The sequence below is a fragment of the Saccopteryx leptura genome, chromosome 10 (genome assembly GCF_036850995.1).
Source record: "Saccopteryx leptura isolate mSacLep1 chromosome 10, mSacLep1_pri_phased_curated, whole genome shotgun sequence".
Lineage (NCBI taxonomy): Eukaryota > Metazoa > Chordata > Mammalia > Chiroptera > Emballonuridae > Saccopteryx > Saccopteryx leptura.
Genome location: NC_089512.1, coordinates 37301917 through 37326852, shown reverse-complemented (window position 1 = coordinate 37326852; position 24936 = coordinate 37301917). Strand labels below are relative to the sequence as shown.

Genomic DNA, 24936 nt, shown 5'->3' with positions numbered 1-24936 from the left:
CGTTGTTATAAGTGCTTCATGAATATCATTTCTAATAACTGCTTGATATGTCATTGCATGGTTAGGTTGTAGCTTACTTAGTCTTTATCCCACTATTAAACATTTATGTGGGGTTTTTTTCCCCCTAAACTTGTTCACTCTTATAATGAATGTATCAGTGAGCATACTGGGATGTGAACTTTACTTGCATGTTCAATGATTTCTTTAGGCTAGTGTCCAGATTATTCAACTGGTAGGTAGGGGCATTTTAAGACACTTGATGCATGTCACCAAATTTTTTATGCAAAGGGGTCATAGTAGTACTTCCCAGTAATATGTAGGTGAAAATCTCCTTCTCCACATACTTGCTGACATTATTACTATCACCATTTTCAACGTTTTCTGCTTTTAGACAGGTAAACAAGACACTGTTATTGCTATACACATCATGTCTAATGAGACTGAAACAGCCGTGTCTCTTCCTCTGCACGTTGACTGCTTTTCATCTTTGCTCGGCCTCTTCCCGCACAGGGCGGTGTGGAGGGTGCGGGTCTGACCTCTCACCTTAGCTTGGAGCAAGGCTCCTGCCTCCATCCGGTTCTTTTCGACATCTCTCTCCCAGTGAATTCTGATCGTCTCGAGGATGTCGTCCAGACCAGTGCCAATAGGGACACCCACTTGCTCCAGCTCAGACACTGCCAACTGCTTATACAGCGCTTTCACGTCCTGAAAGAGACAATGCACACCTCAGGTGAGTTCTTCCGGAGACAGAAAAGACGTGGGATTCTAGGCAGCAGAAACCCAGTTCTGTGGGCAACACTTGCGCCCCGCATTCTACTACAGCCCAGCGTGGGGCTTCACAGACACCAGCAAAGCTCCTGATCCTCTACCAGCACTGGTGCCATATTCTCTTTTCCCAGAATGCATTTCTCAGCTCAGGCCCAAAGCAGAAATCCAAATAAATAACTAAATAATAACACAAATAGAATGAACTCCAACAGCAAGATATTTATGAATTTCATAAAGTCAGAGTAGGCTGAAAGAGATGTAAAGATGTAGTCTCTTTCTGTTGGAGAGTGATGGAAAACTACAGAGCCAAGAACAGGAGGAAGTGGGTCGAATGGCTCCTGGTTTGCTTAAACTTGGACAAAAGAAGGAGCTTCCTGACATGAGCGTTGTTAAGTGGGTTCTGACTTTTCACCGGCATGTCCTTCCGGCCCCGGGTCAGACGGTGGCCTGTGGCAGGCGGTTTAGAATCAGTGCAGGTCTGGGAGCAGACCTCAATCCCTGGAAATTTTGTTTTCCCAGCAATTGTTATCAGTTTGGTTCAAATAAACTCATCAATATTCTCAAAAAAAAAGAATCAGTGGTGCAGTGGATAGAACATTGATCCAGAACATTGAGGTCCCTGGTTCGAAACCCTAGTTTGAAACCCTGGTTCAAAACCCCGGCTGCAGCCTGGGCTCAGGGCTTTCCTTGTCAAAGGCACCAATGAGAAGCAATCAATGAACAACTAACGTGAAGCAACTACCACAAGTTGATGCTTCTCACTCTCCCCTCTCTCTCTCTCTCTCTCTCCCTACCTCTCTCTCTTTTTTCTCTCTCAAGTCAATAAAAATTAAAAAAACTAAAAAAAAAAAAAAGAAAAAAAAAGAATCAGCGCAGTTCTCGGACTGGGCCACATCATCGTGGGAGGTTGCCTCTGTCCTGTCATTCAGTGATCTAACCTAATCCCATTAATGAGTGTGTGCAGACTATAGCCTGGAGCAGAGTTATTTTATTTGTCCCGGATAGTGCTGAAAACAAAGTTCTGAAATCGAATGCCTTGAGGTATGGGATGCTCCTCCCTCCCATGAGGTATGGGATGCTCCTCCCTCCCATGAGGTATGGGATGCTCCTCCCTCCCATTCAGCACAGGTGCCATCACTAGCTCTTGATGGACCTGCTACCTCCTCTGGGTTCTCCTAGCAGCCTGGTTCTGAAGCCACTTGAGTGTGAGGCATCTGAGCTAACCTGACCCACTACAAGGATTGAAAGTGATTTACCAGCTCCATTATCTATGTTCTGAAGCTCAGCCAGACAGGAGACTGCCTCGGTCTTGTAACCAATCCAGCGTCGCCCCAACCCCCACCTACCTCTTCATAGCTCCTTGACAGAAAGCCAAGTTCTTCTTTCAGGCTTTCTATCTGACTTTCCAGATCCATTTTTGTCAAATTAGCTTCATCGATGACTTTATAGAGAGAGTTGATTTCCTCTTCTGCTGCCTTTCGAAATGGCTGCTCATTTTCATATCTGCAGATAAAGGAACTTAATCAGCATAGCTGAGCAACCCAAAATACAAAATAATCGGAATATAAATGGTACCAATGGGCCAAGGATGTGCTGGTTAGACAATGACTTAAATTCACTTTTCCAGCACATTTGTTAATGTATTTGTTACATGCTGATCTGTTAAAATGAGAACAAGTATTGCCAACTTCTGAAAACCTGGCTTAATGGGGTGCCAGCCTCATGGGGCACCGGGGACCAGAACTCTAGGGTTAGTTTCCCCAGGAGTTCAGAGATCCAGTATCATCATCATTATTCTGATTTGTCATCCTTTTCACCTGAGGATCCTTTAACAAACGTTACGGAAAGTCTGCCAAGCACCAGGCTATGTGCCGATGACCCCAAAAGGAGGAATGTAATTTCTATCTCCAAAGAGCCTATGTGGAATTTCAGGACTGTGGCTGCCAACCCAAATGCCTCCAGGGGCCAAGTGGCCAATGTAGGTGAGGGATGAGGCGGTCTGGGCAGCAGAGGGAGGCGGGGATTGAAACACAAGGACAGCTGATATTTCACCTGCAGGGGCGCTGCTCAGCTCCTCCCCACAACTGCTGTGTGGGGAAGCGGTGCCGGTTCTCTTCGAGAGAAATGGGGAAGCTGGATTTATAGGTAAAATATCCAGAGTTTTAAAAACTTGCAACCTATGCAATAACACACGTGCTCACACGCGTGCATACCCCATGACGCGAGTATGAAACTGCCCACCCTGAGTTTTTTCAACCTCTGGTTTGCCTGGGGCCTTCTTTCTAAAACCTACTCAACATCTTTGCCAGTTTCTCTCCCTGTCACTCCGTTCCTTCCCTGGCCTTCTCCCCACCTGCACAACTCAGCCCAATTTCACAGTTTACCTTAATCCATTCTAGAGGGGAGAAATCTCACACCTCTCACTCCAGAAAGCATTTTAGGGCCTCAGGATTTTAAAGGGACTTAAGCATTCAACTTGTCAAACTCCTACCCCAGTGACAGTCCCTTGATAACATTCTTTTTTTTTTTTTTTAACATTAATTAAAATTTTTATTTATTTATTCATTTTAGAGAGGAGAGAGAGTGAGAGAGAGAAAGAGAGAAGAGGGGGAGATAAAGGAAGCATCAACTCCCATATGTGCCTTCACCAGACAAGTGCAGGGTTTTGAACTGGCGACCTCAGCGTTCCAGGTTGATGCTTTATCCACTGCACCACCACAGGTCAGGCCCTTGATAGCATTCTTGATAAGCGCTCATGTAGCCTTTGCTTGAATACTTCTAGTCATAGGGAACTCATCACCACTCAAGGCCACTATAACATTTTTGAAGAGCTCTAATTATTGTAGTTTTTTTAAGAGCTTAAATCTCCATTGTTGTAAGCATCTGAATCCCACCCTTCAGAACATCCAAAATCAGTCTGATCCTTACTTTAGGCCAGGGGTCCCCAAACTTTTTATACAGGGGGCCAGTTCACTGTCCCTCAGACCGTTGGAGGGCCGGACTATAAAAAAAAAAACTATGAACAAATCCCTATGCACACTGCACATATCTTATTTTAAAGTAAAAAACCAAAACGGGAACAAATACAATATCTAAAATAAAGAACAAGTAAATTTAAATCAACAAACTGACCAGTATTTCCATGGGAACTAGGCTCCTCTTGAGGTGCCCCTTCCGGAAGTGCGGTGGGGGCCGGATAAATGGCCTCAGGGGGCCGCACGTGGCCCGCGGGCCGTAGTTTGGGGACCCCTGCTTTAGGCAGTCCTAGGAATATTTAGAGGCTGTTTCTATGTCATTCTCTCATTTCCCCTCCCACCTCCCAGCCCTTCAAGCTGTTTGTTCTTCAGGTAATGCATTCCCACCCCCTTCCTCCATGGTTGATATAAATTGGATTCCGTCCCTCCTCATCGAGGGCAGCCACTATAACCTTTCTACCTCTGTGTTCTCAGCACCCAGCTCCAGGCTTCAGATACATCTGCGCAACGATGATAAATGTTCTAATTGGTCTTACGTCCTTCTTAAAATGTGACACCGAATGCAGAACTCCAGATGTTGCCCGATCAGTTCAGAGCTCCGTGGGACTGTCTGCTCCTTTGTTTAAGCCCTTTAACATTCTTCATCATGGGCCCTAAGATCTGCTCTGTGGGTTTTCCTCTGTTTGTATGTTTGCTCATTTGATTTGGACCAGCTGTATTTGCTGCTGACTGATATTGGGTCTCCTGTCAGCTAGAACCCCTGACAGTTTTTCACAAGAGCTGCTTTAAGCTCACTTTCCTTCCCTGGGAGCACCTGGTATTTAAGCCCCAAAGTAGGAGTTCATATTTATCCTCTTTCCCTTTCACTGGCTCATTGTTCCAATGTGTTGGGATCATTTTGAATCTTGATTCTCTCATTTTACTCTTCACCCTCCTCCTGGTTTGCATCTTCTGCCATTTTGCCATGCCTGCTTTCATGCCCCTTGCAGTTAAAAAGAGCAAATGAAGGGATTAAAGCCAGAGCCCTGTGGCACACCACCAGCCACTTCCCTTAGAGCGGGAGCAGCCCCTTCCGTCAGTGCTGGGAGATGGTTTCTGAAGCATTTTTCTCTGTTCTGTATGTAGGACTAAATTTTCTGCCCAAATGCATTTTTTTTTATGAAGGATTGTGTTCCTATTACTGTATTTCCCCATCTATAAGATGCTCCCATGTATAAGATACACCTTAATTTTGGGGCCCGAATTTTGAAAAAAAATGTATTACATAAAGTTATTGAACTCAAGTTTTATTCATCATAAAATTCATACAACTTCTCGTCACTGTCAAAGCTCCCATCCATTAGCTTGTCCTCATCTGTGTCTGATGACGAATCACTGTCTTCCACAATGAGCGCAAAAACAAGTGTGAAAAAGCTGGAAATGCAAGGAAAAAAATCTACAACCCCTGTATAAGATGCACCCAGTTTTTAGACCCCAAATTTTTCGGGGGGAAAAATGCATCTTACACATGGGGAAATACGGTAACATTTGTCCTTTCCGAAACAAGTCCTGTCATTCCAGCTGAAATGAACACCCACCCTTATGACTGGGCTTGGTCTCTGTCGAGCCAACTGGAAGAGTCCCCATTAGGCCTCTGGAGTCCTGTTTTGCTCACCTCTCCAGGGAGACTGGTTCCTCCAGGATGTGGTCTATTCAGCAGTGGGAGGTCTCAGGTGTCCTACAGACGGTTTTTTTTAAAGTCCTCTAAGGCAGCAATTTTCAACTGGTATGTCGCAAACATTTTAAAAACATACAATACCCATTGAGTCAGGGGTCCTGACCTCTTTTCCCTTAGACTGTCAAATAATAATTAAAAAAAAAGACAACAGCCAACACAACAATAATAGTTTGGTGTGAATGAATCAAAATTATAGATGATATATTTTCTGGAGTGCCACTGAATTTTAGCAATTAGTTTTATGTGTGCCATGGGATGAAAAAGGTCAAAAGTCACTGCTCTAAGAATGTAAAATATATTTGTTATAACTGCCAAAGATGCTCTTAAGCTTTTAGCTTCCTCTTGCCACACTTTTCCCCTTTGCTCCTCCATCATGACATCTTCAATTAGCGTCTCCGTGCTCATGACACTTAGACTGTCTTATGTTGACCAGGAGGCTACTGGCCCAATGCCTTCGGGAGCATCCCATAATTTCCGCTTAGTTTCTCCACTATCAGCTCAACTCAGCTTGCTCAAAACTAACCTCATTAGCTAATCCTCGGATTTCAGACAAGCTTTCTCTCCCCAAGTTTTTATTTTACTTCTTTGTGCTCCCGTGACCTTGGCTAGTAAGGTGCTGGGCAAGACCATGACCCTGGCTGGTTGAGTCCCCCTCACTCCAGAGTGGCCACTAACGGAGACCCTTTTAGCAGCTAGAGAAGCTTGGTCTTTGAGAAAGGAAATGCTTCTGGATCTGAGTGGATGGTAGAGATTCACCTTGTCATCACCACACCTCCTATCCTAAGATAAGAATGACAGTGAAGGCCCTGGCCGGTTGGCTCAGTGGTAGAGCGTCGGCCTGGCATGCAGGAGTCCTGGGTTCGATTCCTGGACAGGGCACACAGGAGAAGTGCCCATCTGCTTCTCCACCTCTACCCCTCTCCTTCCTCTTTGTCTCTCTCTTCCCCTCCCGCAGCCGAGGCTCCATTGGGGCAAAGATGGCCCTGGGCGCTGAGGATGGCTCTGTGGCCTCTGCCTCAGGCACTAGAATGGCTCTGGATGCAACAGAGCGATGACCCAGATGGGCAGAGCATCGCCCCCTGGTGGGCAGAGCGTCACCTCTGGTGGGCGTGCCGGGTGGATCCCGGTCGGGCGCATGCGGGAGTCTGTCTGACTGTCTCTCCCGGTTTCCAGCTTCGGAAAAATGAAAAAAAAAAAAAAAAAAAAAAAGAATAAGAATAACAGTGGATCACGGTCTTTCACAAAGACGCCCGACCATGTGTCTTTCCTTTGTGTCTTCACCAAGTTAGGAGAATGTTCCCTTGAACAATCTCGTCACCACCCCGTCACCCTACACCCAGGACACCCACCCCACAGAATCTTCTCAGATTCACTGTGTCCATCAGAAGAAGGCCTTCTTCGTTCTGCTTCTCCGTCAGACTCAGCGTTTCCCGGACCTCATCTGCCTCCGTGACTTTGCCCCTAAATGCATATCACCCGTATCATTGTATATTTTCCCTTAGATTTGTCTGCTTAAAAGGTAAATCTTAAGTCAATACACTTTAAAAGCTCTTGATATTAGATACATTTTAAATTGTGACTACACATGGTAGTACTGTCACGGAAAAACAGGTTCATGGGTCATAAACAGAAGGTAACCACAAATATAAATACAGTACATGACTATGAAAAATAAAATGTTTATCCTTTTTTTTTTTTTTTGTATTTTTTTTTTTGTATTTTTCTGAAGCTGGAAACGGGGAGAGACAGTCAGACAGACTCCCGCATGCACCCGACCGGGATCCACCCAGCACGCCCACCAGGGGCGACGCTCTGCCCACCAGGGGGCAATGCTCTGCCCCTCCGGGGCGTCGCTCTGCCGCGACCAGAGCCACTCCAGCGCCTGGGGCAGAGGCCAAGGAGCCATCCCCAGCGCCCGGGCCATCTTTGCTCCAATGGAGCCTCGGCTGCGGGAGGGGAAGAGAGAGACAGAGAGGAAGGAGTGGGGGGTGGAGAAGCAAATGGGCGCCTCTCCTATGTGCCCTGGCTGGGAATCGAACCTGGGTCCCCCGCATGCCAGGTCGACCACTGAGCCAACCGGCCAGGGCCAAAATGCTTATCCTTATACCACTTAAAATAATCTTCACCAGCAGTATATACACTGAGTTTATTCCTGTATTATTATTAATTACTGTGTTATTTTCCATACAAACAACTGTAACCTACTTTTGCCCACCTTGTGTATACACACACACACACACACACACACACACACACACACACATGGCAATTTAGTTTAGGAAACACTATTATATAATAGACTTTGAAGAGATGGTTCTCAAGGCTTGTAAGCTCTAAAAATATGGAGGCCTGGTGCCCACCTGAGAATATCCGAGATTCTGGTTTAATTCATTTGTGGGGCTTGCGCACTGGCATTTTTAGTGCCCAGATAACTCTAATATGCAGCCTCCATTGAGAAGTGTTGCTCTAAACCAGTGGTTCTCAAAGTCCCAGGACCAGCAGGATCAGCATCATTGGGACCTTGTTGGAAATGTAAATTACAGGCACCTCCCCAGACCCACTGGATCACAAACTCTGAGGGTGGGGCGCAGCGATCAGTGTTCTCTACAGGCCCCATAAGTGATTCGGAACTACACTAGAGTTTGAGAAATCCTGTTCTAAACCAAGTAACACCAGGCAAAATCTCTGAGCACTTGGGGCCTCCTTTGTGTCTACAAGGAAGGTTTGCGCCTGACCATCTTGGCTCTGGATATTCCTGGGGGCCCTGCTATCCCACCCCAGCCTTCCACAGAGCTGGAGGTGAGTGCTGCAGACTCCAGACGACATTACCCGAGTTGCCCAAGAGTGTGGAGGTGTGAAGAGACTGTCCCCTCTGCGGCAGAGCATTACCTCTCTTTAAAGTCGTCCGCGCCCGCTTGGATATTCTCGGTCTGCAGCATGAGCCGGGCATTTTCCAAGACTGCCTCGCCCACCTGTAACAATGGCACACAGCAGAGGGACAAGGTCACTGGAACATCCTCCCTGCTTCCCACCGGGACTCATGTTGGGCACAGAGGCTCTGGGGAACTTTAAGCGTCCTCTCTAAAAATGGAGGAAGGATAAAAACAATAAAGCACAGAATTTGGATTTCTTTTCTTTTTTCTTCCGTTTTTATTTTTATTTTTTAGAGAGGGAGATACAGAAAGGAGAAGAGAGGAAAGAGAGAGATGAGAAGTATTAAACTCGTAGTTGCTTCACATTGGTTGTTCATTGATTGCTGAGTTTGTGAACCCTTGTTCAAGCCAGTGACCTTGGGCTCAAGCCAGCGACCTTGGGCTCAAGCCAGCAACTTTGGCTTCAAGCCAGTGACCTCGGACTTCAAGCCAGGGACCTTTGGGCTCAAGTCAGCAACCTTGAGCTTCAAGCCAGTGACCTCAGGCTTCAAACCAGTGACCTTAGGAATCATGTCAATGATTCTGCTGTCAAGGTGGCGACCCTGTGCTCAAGCTGGTGACCTCTGGGTTTTGAACTGGGGACTTCGGCATTCCTGGTTGATGCTCCATCCACTGTGCCACCACTAGTCTGGCTGGATGTTTTTTTTAAAGGAGCATTTAGAATTGGATTTTTGGAGCATAAATATCACTCAAAGGCAAACTTGTTCATAGCCTCTGTCACCATGGATGAGCTCTCTACCTTCAAGAGAAGGTTTTGGCTCCTTTAATGAAGTTTCACTGACTTGACTAAGTGGCTCTTAATATTTTCTGGTCATGGATGCTTTTGGAAAACTGATGAAATCACTAAAATCTCTAGATCAGTACTGTCCAGTCAAACTTTCTGTGATGCGGGGATGGAGAGGGATGAGCTTTGCTTGGGGTAGATGGAGGGTGAGCAATACAGTGTGCAGATGGTGTTATACTGAGCTGTCCACTTGAAACCTGTGTGGTTTTGCAAACCAATGTCAACCCAATAAATTCAATTAAAAAAAAAAAAAAAAAAAAAAAAAAGAAGACCGGCCCTGGCCGGTTTGCTCGGTGGTAGAGCGTCGGCCTGGCGTGCAGAGGTCCCGGGTTCGATTCCCGGCCAGGGCACACAGGAGAAGCGCCCATCTGCTTCTCCACCCTCCCCCTCTCCTTCCTCTCTGTCTCTCTCTTCCCCTCCTGCAGCCGAGGCTCCATTGGAGCAAAGATGGCCTGGGCGCTGGGGATGGCTCCTTGGCCTCTGCCCCAGGCGCTAGAGTGACTCTAGTCCCGACAGAGCGACGCCCCCTAGTGGGCATGCCGGTTGGATCCCGGTTGGGCGCATGTGGGAGTCTGTCTGACTGCCTCCCCATTTCCAGCTTCAGAAAAATACAAAAAAAAAAAAAAAAAAAAAAAGACCAAGGGCTTTGGATGGGGGTGCTGAGGGTGGGATGAATGCCTAAAACCATAAGCTAGGGAGTACTCTGCCTGTATGGACACTCACTATGTTAGTGACTGACGGGGCACGAGTGAGATGCCAGGGTTGGAGCTGGGGGGAGCACACTGAGCCACAGCAACTTGAAAGGGGGAGTGTTCCATGCAGGAGGTCCTCAGGGAGGAGGCTGAGGGCTGGCAAAGTCTGCCGAACTTGGCTGAAAGAAGAAGTCACGATGTTTAACAGCAAGAGCTTCACAGGCACGGTTTAGGTTTCTGCTCCGCCATTTGACGGGCTACGACTGACTCGTGCTGTGCAAGAGGCTCGCCTCTTAGGGCTTCGGCTTCCTTGTTTTTATATAAACGGATGCTACCTACTTTGGGGCCTGTAAAATGCTTGCCCAGATCCCAAAACAAGGGAAGAACGCAATAAATGCTGCGATTATTTAAAAAAAAACAACAACAACTTTCTGTGAGGATGACCTGCTTTCTCTCTCGTGCTGTCCAACATGGTAGCCACATGTGGTTATTCAACACTCTGCTGTCACAGGGTGACTGAGGAACTGAAAACGGAATGTTAAACTTAACTAATTAAATTTAAATATTTGCATGTGGCCAGTGACCACTATATTGGACAGCATGGCTCTAGAATTTTGTCCATTTTTAGTCAAAACGTATGTGTGAACAGAAACAGTGTGTGTACAGTTCATAGGTTTCATGGAGCCTTGAGGAGTAGTTTTTCAAAGTTGGTTCCCCAAACACTTCTGGGTTCCCCACAGGTCTGTGCTTTTTAATCTGAAGTGAGTCTCTTGCAGAAAGCATATGTAAGGGTCTTGTTTTCTTATCCATTCAGTCACTATATGTCTTTTGATTACAATATTTAATCCATTTACATTTAAGACAATTGTTGATATATGTAGCTATTGTCATTTTATTATTGGTATTTTTTTAATGTTTTTGAAGAAGTTCCTTTAACAACAAGAATAAAAAAATGACTAATAGGGCCCTGGCTGGTTGGTTCAGTGGTAGAGTGTTTGCCTAGTGTGTGGATGTCCAGGTCAGGGCACGCAGAAGTGCCTATCTGCTTCTCCACTCCTCCCCACTTACTTCTCTCTTTCTTTTTCATCCCCTCGATTTGAGCAAGTTGGCCCCAGGCACTGAGGATGACCTCTGCCTCAGGTGCTAAGAAGAGCTCAGTTGATGAACAACAGAGTAATGTCCCTTGATGGACAGAGCACTGCCCCCTAGTGGGCTTGTTGGGTGAATCCCGATTGGGGCACACGTGGGAAGTCTGTCTCTCCACCTCCTTTCCTCTCAATGAATTAAAAAAAAAAAAAAGACTAATACAAAAGGGTGTATGTGGTGAGCAAGGGACCATGAAGCTTAAATTCTTCACTTGGAACAGCTTGGTGTGGCTGTTTGTTTCTGCTTTTTAAAATTGGGATCTAGCGGGTGGACAGAAAAAAGTAAAAACTAAGACAAAACTCTGGGGATGTGTTTTGGGAAATAGGTGTGCCATATTTAGCCATACAGTTCTGGAAAAGCAGAGATGGTTGAAAATGCAATCATCTGAAGTCCTGCCATCCAGTGACCACACCGCCAACATTCAGATACCCTTTCTTTTACCTCTTGCTTTGTGGAGCTCCAGCAGCATTGAGGGTGTGAATGTGGGTGTGTTCCACAGTTGACTGCAGGGTATCAATAAGAGGTGGTCTGATCAGTTGTGGAGCCAGGTGGGAAATGCCCACCGCTGAAGGTAAGGGGAGGGAAGGAGCTGGCTGCCCAGCGTCCTTGCTCCTTTGTTCTCCTTTGGAATGAGGACAGGGGACGTTTCTGAGATGCCCAGCGATAGGGCACTTCTGTTCAAACGTCTGTCCTAGGAAGCTCATGCAGCATTAGGCTTTGAGGAAGCTGAGTCCTTCCTGCTTTACTGTTGTTTAGTAACAACCAGGGGTTTATTCAAACCTCGTGCGGAGGCTAATTATAGGGCCTGACTTGCCAAAGTACAGCTGGCTGGCTGGGCTTCCCCATCTCCTTCACAGACGGGATCCTGAAATAACCCGCCAGTCCACCATGCAGCCACAGAGAGCCCTTCATGCTTCTCCTGCAGGCGCCCAGCCCAGCAGAGGCTGTGCCCTCTCTACTGTTAGCAGTGGCTCAGCTGCCCCAGTGGTAGGAAGGGCCAGTCAGGCAGCATGACCCTGGCTGAAGTTTAGCATAGGCTGAAGACTGGGATGGGTGCTGAGGCCAAAAGCAAAGCTTGTAGCCTCCAGTGGAACAGGGAACATCTTTGTTTCTACCTGGGAAAGCTTAATGAAATCCTTTCTGGGGCAGAGGATAGGAAAGGAAGAGGAAAGGGAAGTCACATGGACTGACCTCCTATGGGCATGCCCAGCCCATGTGCTGGAACTGACTTGTGAGGGCAGATACTAAGTATTCCACGAGTTTTGTGAGCTGGTTGTTAAACATAGCCATTATGAAAATTTTAATTATGCAAACTTAAAAATAAATACATTATATTAAAAGCACAGGTGATAAATACAAAAAATGCAAAGTTTTAGGGTTAAATTAGCCCCTATAAAACTCAAATTTCTCTCACCCAACTACCATTAGGGCAATGTCTTTGGTAAACATTTCCCTCACCCAACCTCCCCCTCCCCTTAAGCAACTCCCCCCCCTCCCCCCGGAAAGTACTGTAAGGTTGTAGTTAATTTGCTTGCTATTCTCTCTCTTAATGGCTTCCTGGCCTTCACATTGAAATGTAGCAAAAAGTTTACCTTTGCAAAAATGTCTAGGAAAGCTTGCATTGGGGAGGGGCCTGACCATTAGGGGAGTTTAAATCACAATAGTTGTTTGTAAAAGCCAAGCCACAAACTCAGGTTCCAGCTATTCCTGGGAGACTGACCTCTTGGCTGTCTTCAGAATTTACCAAGGACACCAAGCCTGTGCTATATCAAAGAACTTGTGTCTCTGCAGCAGAATTCCCCTCATTAAGTCAGTAATCAAGGCCACAAACCCCGATATGCTAATCTAAGTATGTCCAAGTGCAAATGACCCCATGCTAGCAAATGCTTGCAACAACTCCTGTATCTAACGCTCACTCCTGCAGTTTGGGGCTGACACCTTGCTGATCTCAACCCGCTGTATCTAGTATCCAGGCACGTTTAAAATAAATTTTCCTTTTGGATTACATAGCTTTGTGTTTTCAGTTTGTCCCTTGGTTTCTGCCTTTCATAAAAACTCATCACTTCCTAATTGTCTCACTCTGTGTGACTGTCATCTCTGCTCTTGAGGTCAGTCGTTGCTACTGTATCTGTGTGGTGGAAACACTATATAATGGTGTGCTGAACCCTTCATTCAATGACAGCATGTTGTTAGCCTGATATCAGCCGTGGTGGGAGTATCTACACTCGGGTAGTTAGCAAACACTGTTTTTGCCTGGATTGCTGATTGTTAAACACTCACTGACTGAGCTCTACACTCTATTAAATACTTAACATTCATGACTTCACTAAATGGCCCGTTATCTCTCTGATGTGGATTATCAACATACCCATTTTACAGATGAGGATACTGAGGCTCAGAGAGCTTAAGTAAGTTGCCCCAAATCACATGGCTGGGAAGTAGCAGAGCCAGAATGCCAAACCAGGTCAATGTGACTTGAAAGTACGTGATTTTTTCCATCAACTTTGGAAACTAGAAGGCACATCAGAATCAAGAGAGACTACTGTGGAGGATTGTTTTCCTTTTCCTGTGACACAGAGCAGCCAGCACTCCAGGTTCCTATCTGGGCTGCATCATGAAGACAAGGACATACCTTCCCTATTGGATATGAGGATGCCGACCAAACCAAACCGCGTGGGCAGGTAGCAGTCTGCACGTGATGTCCTGGGAAGGCCAGCAGAGGAGGCCCTTTCCTTCTCTTCCCTCTCCTTCTGCCCAGACAGAGAGCCAGAACTCCTGCCGTAAAGGCGACATGATTTAATGCCCGGTCTCCTGCTATGAAGAGACACTTTGTCACAGCAGCCTTAGTGAGAATTGCTGGGTGAGATCAGATGGTCTTGGGCCTAACCCCTCATCAGCATTTTTTAAAGGGTCATCAAAGTCTTACTGGAGTGAGAAACAGGAGACGCCTTCAAAGCCTAAGTGCAGCCAAGGAGAACGGCAGGGTTGAGTGCCAGGAGAACGGGCAGTGGGAGGTCAGGCAGGCTCCAGTTTGTCCTGAAGGGAATGGTGCAGGAAGGGGAAAGGGCAGGCTGACCACTGGCCTCTGTCCTGACTGCTCTCAGTGTGGCGGCACGCAGCCTCCTCTGGTCACGTCCCGGGAGCTGTCTCCCCCTGCCCCTCCACGTGGGGGCTTCCTTAGCACACCTTGTACCGGTGGTTCTCAAAGTGTGGTCCCTGGACCAGCAGCATCAGCACCACCTCAGAGCTTGTCAGAAATGCAAATTCTCAGATGCTAACACAGATGTGTGAGGTGAAATCTCCGGAAGTGAGGCTCAACAATCTGTTTTTAACAAGTTTCCCAGGGGCTTATGCGGTGCATTTGACCTAGAGAACCCCCACTTTGCACCGACCTGCCTCCAGTCCTGCTCATGTCGCCTCCCAGGCTGCTCCTGGAGGTCCTCCACGTCCTCGTCTGTGTTGTTGCCTGTATCTAGAACACCTGGTTTGACCACCTACACCCCTAGCCCTTGCTGCCTGAGAAACCCCACTTTAAAGCTCATCTCAAACATAGCTTCCTCTGGGAAGCTTTTTCATTCATCCACTTGCTCAGTCTTGCCTTCATTTCTTCAGCACAGATGACTGTTTCCCGTGCGCCGGGCGTCAGCTGTGCTGCTTGTAGGGGCATCAGCAGCTGTTGTGAGAGAGGCGGGTGGGAAGGGAGGGAAGGCCTTGGGAACAGTGGCAAGGAGGCGGGACTTACCAGGACGGCATGAAAAGGCGCAGGTGTGATCTGTGTGGTCAGTGGATCCCCGACTCCGGTGGAAAGGAGCGGGGTTGTGAGGTGCAGGAGGCGATGCTGGGGGCCGATGCTAGGGGCTTACAGGGGAGATGATGGCGCCCCTTGACTAGGGTGGTTGTAGGGATGGTGGACAGAAGCAGACAGATTTAAAACATATTTTAAGGATGAAACAGACAGTTTTTGGTGATGAAGCAATCAAGTGAAGAGTGAGTAAAGGAATTTAGAATGACGCCTAGGTTTTCAGCCCGAGTGCAGGGTGCTGACTCTTCCTCCCCACTTGGTTCATTCCTACGACCATGTCACCCCCACCCCATGGCACATAGCCCTGTCCTGTACACCCAGGAGACCATGGCAGCACTGTCTTACTTGGAAACCTAGCTCTTCCACTCACTGTCTTGGGCCACTTACGTGGGGAACTCCAAGGTTTGCTTCCTTCATCCGTGAAATGAAGATAATAATACTTCCTACCTCCTTGCTACTTGTGAGAATTAAACGAGCCACGGCATGAAAGGCACTTGGCTGACTGCCTGGCGCACAGCAAGTATTCCATGAATGGCAGCCGTTACTATTGTTGTTGTTCAACGACTGTCAAATGAATCTGATGGGTGTGTGTGGTCGGGCACCGTTCCTGCTCCGCTACGCAGGCAGTGGAATGAAGATTTCTATCTAGTGGCTTGATTTTCTTCTTTCCGTTTTTCCTGTTCATTGTCATTTTGAAAAGCCCTGGTCTCTGGTACTATGAGGATGAGGATTTTAGCCCTTCCAACTGCCGTCCTCACTGTGGATGGAGTTATTAAAATAAATAGGGCTGGTGGTGGCAGGTGAGGGACTTGACTATCACTGAATTTAATTTTTTTTTATTAAGTGAGAGGTGGGGAGGCAGAGACAGACTCCTGCATGCACCCTGACCAGGATCCACCCAGTATGCCCCCTACCAGGTGATGCTATGCCCATCTGGGGCCATTGCTCTGTTGCTCGGCAACTGAGCTATTTCAGTGCCTGAGGCAAGGCCTGAGCCATCCTCAGTGCCTGAGCTTTCCTCAGTGCCAGGGGCCAACTTGCTCAAACTGTTTGAGCCATGGCTGCAGGTGGGGGAAATAGAGAGAGGAGAGAGAGAGAGAGAGAAAGAGAGAGAAAGAGAGAGAAGGGGGAGGGGTAGAGAAGCAGATGGTCGCTTCTCCTGTGTGCCCTGACTGGGAATCGAACCTGAGACTTCCATATGCCAGAGTGATGCTCTACCACTGAGCCAACTGGCCAAGGCCACTACATTTAAAAAGGGTAAGGACAGCAGCATTTAAAAAAGTGTTATCAGCCTGACCAGGCGGTGGCGTAGTGGATCAAGCATCGAACTGGGATGCAGAGGACCCAGGTTTGAGACCCCGAGGTTGCCAGCTTGAGCACGGGCTCATCTAGTTTGAGCAAAAGCCCACCAGCTTAGACCCAAGGTCGCTGGCTCAAGCAAGGGCTTACTCCGTCTGCTGAAGGTCTGCGGTCAAGGCACATATGAGAAAGCAATCAATGAACAACTAAGGTCTTGCAATGAAAAACTGATGATTGATGCTTCTCATCTTTCTCCATTCCTGTCTGTTTGTCCCTGTCTATCCCTCTCTCTGACTCTCTCTCCATCCCTGTAAAAAAAATAAATAAATAAATAAAAAAGTGTTATCATTTGGGCCCAAGGATACAATGAATGCTTTATTTGGAGTTAAAGATTTTGGCATGCTAGCAGCTAGAGCTGTGGCATTGGGGCGGGGGGGGGGGGGTGAGACTGGGCTCCTGGGAAATTAGGTTTTGCTAGCACAGTGGCATGAAGCAAGAGTCCCTGGAAATCCGTTTCATATATATGTGATTTTCAAGTTTAGGAAGAACGCTCAGCATGATTTGCTTCTATCAATAAATAAACAAGAAGTCATTATCTGTCTCCAGTAGTCCAGAGTTAGTCCAGATGGTGAAGACCACCATGTTACCAAGCCAAACAGATGCTTCTCTGAGCTCATCTTGACCTCCCAGCTGCATTTGTCACGGAAAATGCATTTCCCCCTCTGACTTCCATGGCACCAGCCTTGCCTGCTCTTCCTCCTACCTCACTGGCTGTTTGCATTGATCACCTCCTTCAGTAGGTTTTTCTCCCTCATCTGGCCTCTAAGTAAACTTGTGAGAGTTTCTTATGGCTGGGTCTTGGGACTTGTTCTTTTTATCCCTGAGTGATCTGATTTATTCACGTGGGTTTAAGTGTTTGTGCTGATGACATCTACATGTCTATCTCTAGCTCAGAACTTTCTTCTTCACTCCAGACTGGCGTAACGCTATCCTTGACTTCACTTTTTGGATGTTTCTCAAACTTAACATGACCCAAAATGGAATTTTAGATTTTTGCCCTCAAATCTACCCCCCACTCCCGTGTCTTCTCCATGTTAACACATAGCACCAACATTTACCCAGAAACCGGGGTAGTCTTGACATCTCACCTTCTCTTATTTTCCATATCGAATGCAACACTAAGTCTAGTCAATTCTCCCCCACAGTGTATCTCAAATCCATCTACCTCCCTCCACCCCACTGACACCACGCTGGTGCATGTCACCACCACGTGCGCTGACACCGCTGCCAAATCCTTCCACTTTCTGCTCTGTTCTTCCCTCTGCCAACCTGTTCTTCATTCCACTTCCATTTATGCCTACTCGAAGAAGCCATGATTCAATCTTAAACAAAATAAGAGGGTGTTTTTATCAGATAATAATTTTTTACATTAAAAACAACTACAATTATGTAAAAGTGATGTTTGTAAAACATTAATTGCCTTGTGGTTATGTTCAATCTGACAGTCGTTGCCCTTTAAATCCAATTTAAAAATCAATGCATGCCATGAACTGTAACAAAAAGAAATTAAAATTGCATAAAAACTAGAGCATACACCAAAAAAACCAGATTTCAGATTTGGAATCAGCGATGCAGAAATATATAGAAACAGTTCTAAAACCTCATGCAACAGAAAATGGAAAAAAATTGTTCCCCAGTGTTATTATCAATTTCTATTTATTGGTATTTGCCACCAGAATATAAATATTTTGAAGTTAGGTACCACCTTTCTGTCCTGCCAGTGGTCCCATCCCTGGTCCCGTGTCTGGCCCAGTGAGTATCAGGAGAATTAATGAGCCCAGCCACACTGCTGCCTCTTCGTGGGGAATGAAGGTAGGAAGACCTGGATCCTACCTTCAGGAAACACCAGGTTCCTACCCGACAGCACCTTCACACCTCCCTCTCCCTCACTGCCCAAGCCAGAGGATGGTCAGTCCCCCACAAGACTCTGCTCTCTCCATTCCCGCTCCACTACCCAGCCGTGGTATGGGTCCTAATCATCTCCTGTCTGGTTTACCTGATAGTTGGTACCTGGGGGCGGAGAGTACACAGACCAAGCAGTGAGATAGGGTTGCATTCGCCTGTGGAGTGGGGGCCCTGTCATCAGTAATGGAGAAGTTGAGAGACTTGTTTCTGAGACAGTTTATCCCCAAATGCAGTCGCAACCACTGGGAGTCTGGGAGAATCAGGGACACCTCAGGGCTAAGGTTGGTCTTACTTCGGAAAGCCAGGACAACGAACACTTCTGAGTCTGGACTGCAAATTAGTCTTGATCCCAACATCAAATTCTGCTCTGGCTAAAGAAAGAATGTCTTTGCAGAAGGGGTCAGATGAACGTGAAGTAAGAGGCTAGAACTGGGGGGTGCTGGTACCCACAGTTCTTGGACAATGAAAGGCACCCTGGTCTCTAGAGGTTGCCCTCTGTCATGACGAGGACAGAGTTCCTTAGGCCTCCCCTTGTGGGAAAGCCCCTCCAACCCTCCCAGGGCTGGTTCTGCACTCACCTAGCATGCTGCCTCCAGCTACCTTGGAATACGAGGGCTTGCTGTGGACAGAGGTGCTGGTGTGGGCACAGACAGGCTTAACCAGCACCGTACATTGGTGATAGTCCTGGGTGTATGTGTCAGAGGGTTTGGCTGTGAGCCAGCCTGCCTGGGCCTGATTTTCTACAGATGCCCTGACAAAGTCTGAGTTATCCCCCACTATAATCTCTCTCTGTTCCTCTCTATAATTCTCTCTCTCTCTTTCTGATTTGGGGCAACTGCTTTCCAACCTCTCATTCCGCTTTCTACTGGATACTAAGATACAAATTTGAACTTGCATTTTATTCAGGGGTGTGATGTTGAAAAAACCCCTCACAATGTGGGCCTTGCTCTTCATTCTGGCTTGATCTCTTCTTTACCCCCCTGCTATGGACTGAATTATTTTTTGGAATTATTTCCCCAAGGCGTTTCTAGCTTCCAGACCTTGATTCATGTTGCTGCCTCTACTTGTCGTGACCTAACCATGCCGCCCAAGCCTCTGTTTTTCTTCTTTGCCAGGTGAACCCTTATCCATCCTTCAAAACCAGGCTCAGGCTACACTGGGTATCCTCTGCACGCCCCACATCCCCCGTGGGCATATCTCTACCACTTCTGTTGTCATGCTGAAATTTATTTTGAATTGTTTCTGTCCCCACCCCCACTGACCTATGTGTCCCCAGGACAGGGACGGTCTCTCATCTCTGCCTCCTCAGCACCAGCCCGATGCCTGCCACACAGGGGCTCCACAAATGTCTTTTAACTGAGTAGATGAAGCAGGCTAGCCGGGGAGAGCAAATTAACACAAACATTTAAGGCAAAACTTAATTACAGGTGTAGAACTAAGTATAAGATACCTAAGATGTTTGGTTCAAAATTTAGAACCAAACTCTCTTTATACAATCCAAAAGAGGAACAACCAAGTAAATCAAACCTGAACCTTGTCAAAGCACCATGTTTTCCGCCATGATCAGCTCTTCAGGGCCATGATTTCTTCTAACTCCTGCACCCAACACAAATGGTCATATAGAGTGGGTACACATTAGCTATTTCCATTACACAGATGAGGAAACGGAGGCCCAGAGGGTTTAAGTAATGGATCCACAGAACTAGGTGGCCCAGCTGAATTTAATCCATGGCTGTCTAGCCTCTCCTGTGGTGGTGCAGTGGATAAAGCGTCGACCTGGAATGCTGAGGTCGCTGGTTCAAAAGACTGGGCTTGCCCAGTCAAGGCACATACAATAAGCAATCAATGAACAACTAAAGTGAGTAACTGTGAGTTGATACATCTTGCTCCCATCCCCTCCTCTCTCTGTAAAATCACTAAATAAAATCTCTAAAAAACAAAACAAAACAAAACAAACAACCCCCCCCCCAAAAAAAACAAACAACAACAAGCTATCTGACTCCACAGACCATATTATCTTTTCCCTTAAAAATAACAACTTTTTATTGTGGGAAATTTCAACTATATAAAGCTACAGATAAAGGTAGAGAGAAACTAGAATGATGACCCCTCTCATCTCCCTACTTAAACAATTAAAATCTCATGGCTAATTAAAAAAAAATCTTCACTCCCACCAACCTCTACCCTCTATCTGAGGCTGTGATGCATATATCGCTTCATCTATTTTACTCATCCTAGCTCTGTTTTGTACTTCTTCCATTTTAATTTAAAACGGTCAAAGCTATTCATAACATTGGCTTTAAAAACTTAAACAATACCGACAAGAAAAGCTGGTACAGAAAGTATTTTCCTGCCCCCCCCCCAACCAGAGTCCCAGTCCCCAGCACTTAACAACTTTTCCTCCGTCCAGAGCTTGCCCCATGTTTGTACAAATTTCTTGACTGCTTGAGTTATCAGCCACCAACGTCGCATACTGACCTTCCGGCCAGCTAGTGAAGGCTTAGTTCACTCACACGCCCTCCCCCACCTTTCCCTTGATTTATCAGCTGTTTTGGTGACTTTAAATAACAAAGCTCTATTTCTTGCTGTCTCAGTGATAGACAGTCTCTTCCTCACACTCATTCTCTCTTATAATCACAGATGTTTTATTTTCTAAAATCAATAGGGAAGATAAAACAACAACAAACCAGTTTAATTACTAAACAGCTCGACTGGCGCCTGTGTGAAAGGCAGGTCCTTCTGCTAAGAATTACGGCGGAGGTGCCCCTGACTGTCAGAAGCTATGGGCAGGCTGCCAAATTGTTGTTTTATTTCCCAGCAGAGCATCCTCAGGCCTGCCGAATAATGTCAGCTACTTAGCGATTGTTCAGGGTGCTACCCTCCGCAAGGCGGGGCGGCAGAACTGGCATGCCACCATCTTGCTTCCCCAGCGCCCTTGCACCTGACAGAGACCTTTCTTCTCTTGTAAAATGGGGCAGCTGCATCTTGATAGTACCAGGCACCTAGTAATCTCTGACTAATGTTTGTTAAATGAATGAATAAGTGATATACGTTTAAAGAGCCAAACCTATGAAATGACATCGAGAAATCAAATCACAAGCATCAGGTTGGTAACCCTTTGGGAAGTTAGAATGTGAGAGATTGGAGCTCTCACCTGCTGTTTCTGGGAGGGTAAATTTGCATGACCACTTTGGGGAGTGAGTTAGCAATGCTGTGTAAAAGCTGATGATGGACACAGCTCGTTCTCCTGGATACTGACCTAGAACACGCTCAGAAAACTTTCTACAAAGGGCCAGAGAGGAAATGTTTTAGGCTTTGTGGGCACTATGGTTGTTTTTTTTTTTTTTGTATTTTTCTGAAGCTGGAAATGGGGAGAGACAGTCAGACAGACTCCCGCACGCGCCCGACTGGGATCCACCCGGCACGCCCACCAGGGGCGACGCTCTGCCCACCAGGGGGCGATGCTCTGCCCCTCCGGGGCATCGCTCTGCCGCGACCAGAGCCACTCTAGCGCCTGGGGCAGAGGCCAAGGAGCCATCCCCAGCGCCCGGGCCATCTTTGCTCCAATGGAGCCTTGGCTGCGGGAGGGGAAGAGAGAGACAGAGAGGAAGGAGGGGGGGGTGGAGAAGCAAATGGGCGCTTCTCCTATGTGCCCTGGCCGGGAATCGAACCCAGTCCCCCGCACGCCAGGCCGACACTCTACTGCTCAGCCAACCGGCCAGGGCCGGCACTATGGTTTTTGTTGCAACTGCACAACCCTGCCCTTGTGGAATGAATCAGCCATGGAGGGTTAGTAAGTGAATGGGTATGACTGTATTCCAATCAAACTTTATTTACAAAAGCAGGTGCCTGGTTGGGTTTGGCCTGCCCATAGTTTGCCCACCTCTGACCGAGAGAAACCTTCCTGTGTGTATGCAAGCAGGTTAATGCCCCCTTCTCTTTGTGATAGAGAAATATGGAAGCAACCTACATTTATCAGCACAAAAATATATACCCTATGGTGTATATATACAATGAAATGCTCTGCTTCTTGGGAATCGTCTAAGACAGGGTTCTTGTGTGTGTGTGTGTGTGTGACAGAGACAGAACAGAGACAGAAAGAGGGGCAGATAGGGACAGACAGATAGGAAGGGAGAGAGATAAGAAGCATCAGTTCTTTGTTGCGGCACCTTAGTTGTTCATTGATTGCTATCTTATATGTGCCTTGACTGGGTGGCTACAGCAGATCGAGTGACCCCTTGCTCAAGCCAGCGATCTTGGGCTCAAGCCAGCGACCTCAGGGTTTTGAACCTGGGTCCTTCGCATCCCAGTCTGACGCTCTATCCACTGCGCCACTGCCTGGTCAGGCAGACAGGGTTCTTCTTTATCCCAGAATCCCTCTGGGGTCAGGGTGCCTTGAGCCTTCATCTGTCTAGAGTGGAGCTGGGTACACAGCATCTAAATCAGACTACCTAAGTTGAAGTCTTGTCTCCATTATTTTTTTAAAAAAATTTTTATTCAGTGAGAGGAGGGGAGGGAGAGAGACTCTTGCATGTGCTCCAACTGAGATCCACCTGGCAAGCCCACTTAGGGGGAGATGCTCTGCCCACCTGGGACATTGCTACATTGCTCAGCAACCAAGCTCTTCTTAGCATCTGAGGTGGAGGCCATGGAGCCATCCTCAGTGCCAGGAGCCAATTCACTCCAATTGAGCTATGGCTTCAGGAAGGGAAGAGAGAAGGAGGAAGAGAGAGAGAAGTGAGAGGGGAAAGAGTAAAGAAGCAGATGGGAGCTTCTCCTGTGTGCCCTGACCAGGAATCAAACCAGGCCATCCACATGCTGGGCCATCCACATACCAGGCCAACACTCTACAACTAAGCCAACCTGCCAGGACTGTCTCCATCACTTTTTAGCTGTGTTACCTTGGAAAAGTTATTTAACTGCTCTGTGCAGCAGTTTCTTCATCTTTCATAAAGGGGTCATAAAAGTATCTTCCTCATAGGATTGTTGTGAAGTTAAATGAAGTAAGACATGTACAAAAATCTCAGAACAGATTCTGGCATCTAGTAAGTGCTTAATAAGTGTTCGTTTGGTTAAATGCCACTGAAACTAAAGGGACACTTCAGGGCAATCAGGGAGTAGATGTGCTTGAACCCTGAGCCTGGGGCTACAAACCAGGCCAGTTTAATAAAGGGAACCAGCCATTCTCTGTTATGTGGACAATAACCTCAGTTTATTATGATGGGACAGAAAGGACAGGTCAGTGGCTTGGCAGGTGAATGTGGCTAATGTTCTATTTGACAGAATTGTAAGAGAATCCTCATTTTTCCCTTGCCTGAGCCTCCACCCCTCCCCCACCTGGGGCTGGGGAGCCTGCAGTGGGTGGGCATCTATGTCTGGGAATGGGATGCTAACAGGGAGAGGATTAGGGAAGGGCAGAGAAATGCTCACTCCATCTTGTGTTGACATCAGCAAGAAAGAGAGTACAAGACTCAAAGTATTAGACTTGGAATGGAAAACTGAGGTTCTAGTTCTGGCCCTGGTTCCACTAAACACTGTATTTCTCATCTCTGAGTCTCAGCTTCCCCATCTGTAAAAGGGGCGTTAAGATGTGGTGAGTTAAGACTGGCTGGGACTCAGGAAGTCTAGCTCCACAGTCAGCTCTGACCTAAAACCCAAACCCACAGAAAATGCAACTGAAAGAGAAAGGAGGGGGTTGGTTTCTTCCACCACAAATGGAAGCAGCAGAGAATAAGAACAGATTTGCTGGCTAATATATGCCAAGTCTCAGGGCAAAGTGAAATTTTATGGTTGATTTATAATTCTCAGGAAATTGGGAGCTGTTGTGGAAATTCTGACATGAACACAGTGACTGCAGGGTAGCAAGAATTGTGTGTCTGGCCCCTCAGGATCAGGGTGGCTTCTCAGTGAAGGATTAATTATAGGCACTCAGAACTTGACACAAATAACATTTTGCAGCTGGGTGAGGAGAGGTGTTAGTTCCCAGAGCAGCCAGAAGGTGGCGCCACTTGCCAGGAGAACCCATCAGAGGCAGAAGCCTCGGACTCCCATTTCCAAGGGCATTGTTCCCTGCCACTTGGATTGGCGTGGAGGCCACAAATTTTTGCCACAAAATGAGATGCTTCTAAGATAGGAAGGGTCCATCTCTTAGTGCCTCTGTGCAAATGGTAATTCCTTCCCCCTGGGGTACTGCAGAGTGGGCTGGGCAGATGGTAGCGGGAGGGCCATGCAATCCAAGTAGTTCTCATCATTTTAACTGCTACAGATATGACAGAAATCACTACCGCAGTTCCTGAGTGCTTACCATGGGCAGACACCATGCTATCTATGTTGCTCTAAGTGAATTGTTTAATTCTCATGGCAATTCTGTGGGGTAGATATTAATTATCCTTATTTCACAGATGAGAACATTGAAATTCAGAGAGGTTGAGAAATTTGTTTTAGGTCACAAAGCGAATCAATGGCAAAGTCAGAATTTGAATTCAGTTCTTTTGGATGCTATATCCAGTACGGTTAGGCACTGTGATGTGCCCTCTCTCCCTCCCTTCCTCTCCTTGGGCCTGGTGTTAGGTTCAGGGCTCTCACTGTAACCTGTAGGCCCAGGCTACCTGGTGGGTGAACGGAGCCCTGATGACAGTGTGTTCGAGACGGGGAGAGAAGACTCGCTCGTACCCAGCACCAGCTCCAGCTCAGGTGCCATGCTGGAGGCCTCCAAGCTGGCAAGTCCAGCTCTTTGTTGGTTTAGTTTAATCTGGGTTTTTGTGATCTTTGGATCAGAGGTGGGCTTTGTTCTCTCTCAGTTTACCCCCTCTCTGTTCAGTTTCTCCCTTCACTGCCATTTGACAAGACCTGGGA

At 47.0% G+C, this 24936-nt stretch overlaps 1 protein-coding gene across 2 annotated transcripts in view; it reads right to left on the bottom strand.

The window, feature by feature from the left end:
• The window catches only part of BFSP2 (beaded filament structural protein 2), a 70275-nt gene that overhangs the window by 33311 nt on the left and 12028 nt on the right, over positions 1–24936 (bottom strand). For both annotated transcript variants that reach the window (XM_066350891.1, XM_066350890.1), the window contains exons 2-4: positions 8350–8432; positions 2115–2271; positions 544–705 (exon numbers count right to left, since the gene is read on the bottom strand). In XM_066350891.1, the coding sequence (XP_066206988.1) occupies positions 544–705; positions 2115–2271; positions 8350–8432 (402 nt within the window). The remainder of the gene's footprint in view (positions 1–543; positions 706–2114; positions 2272–8349; positions 8433–24936) is intronic.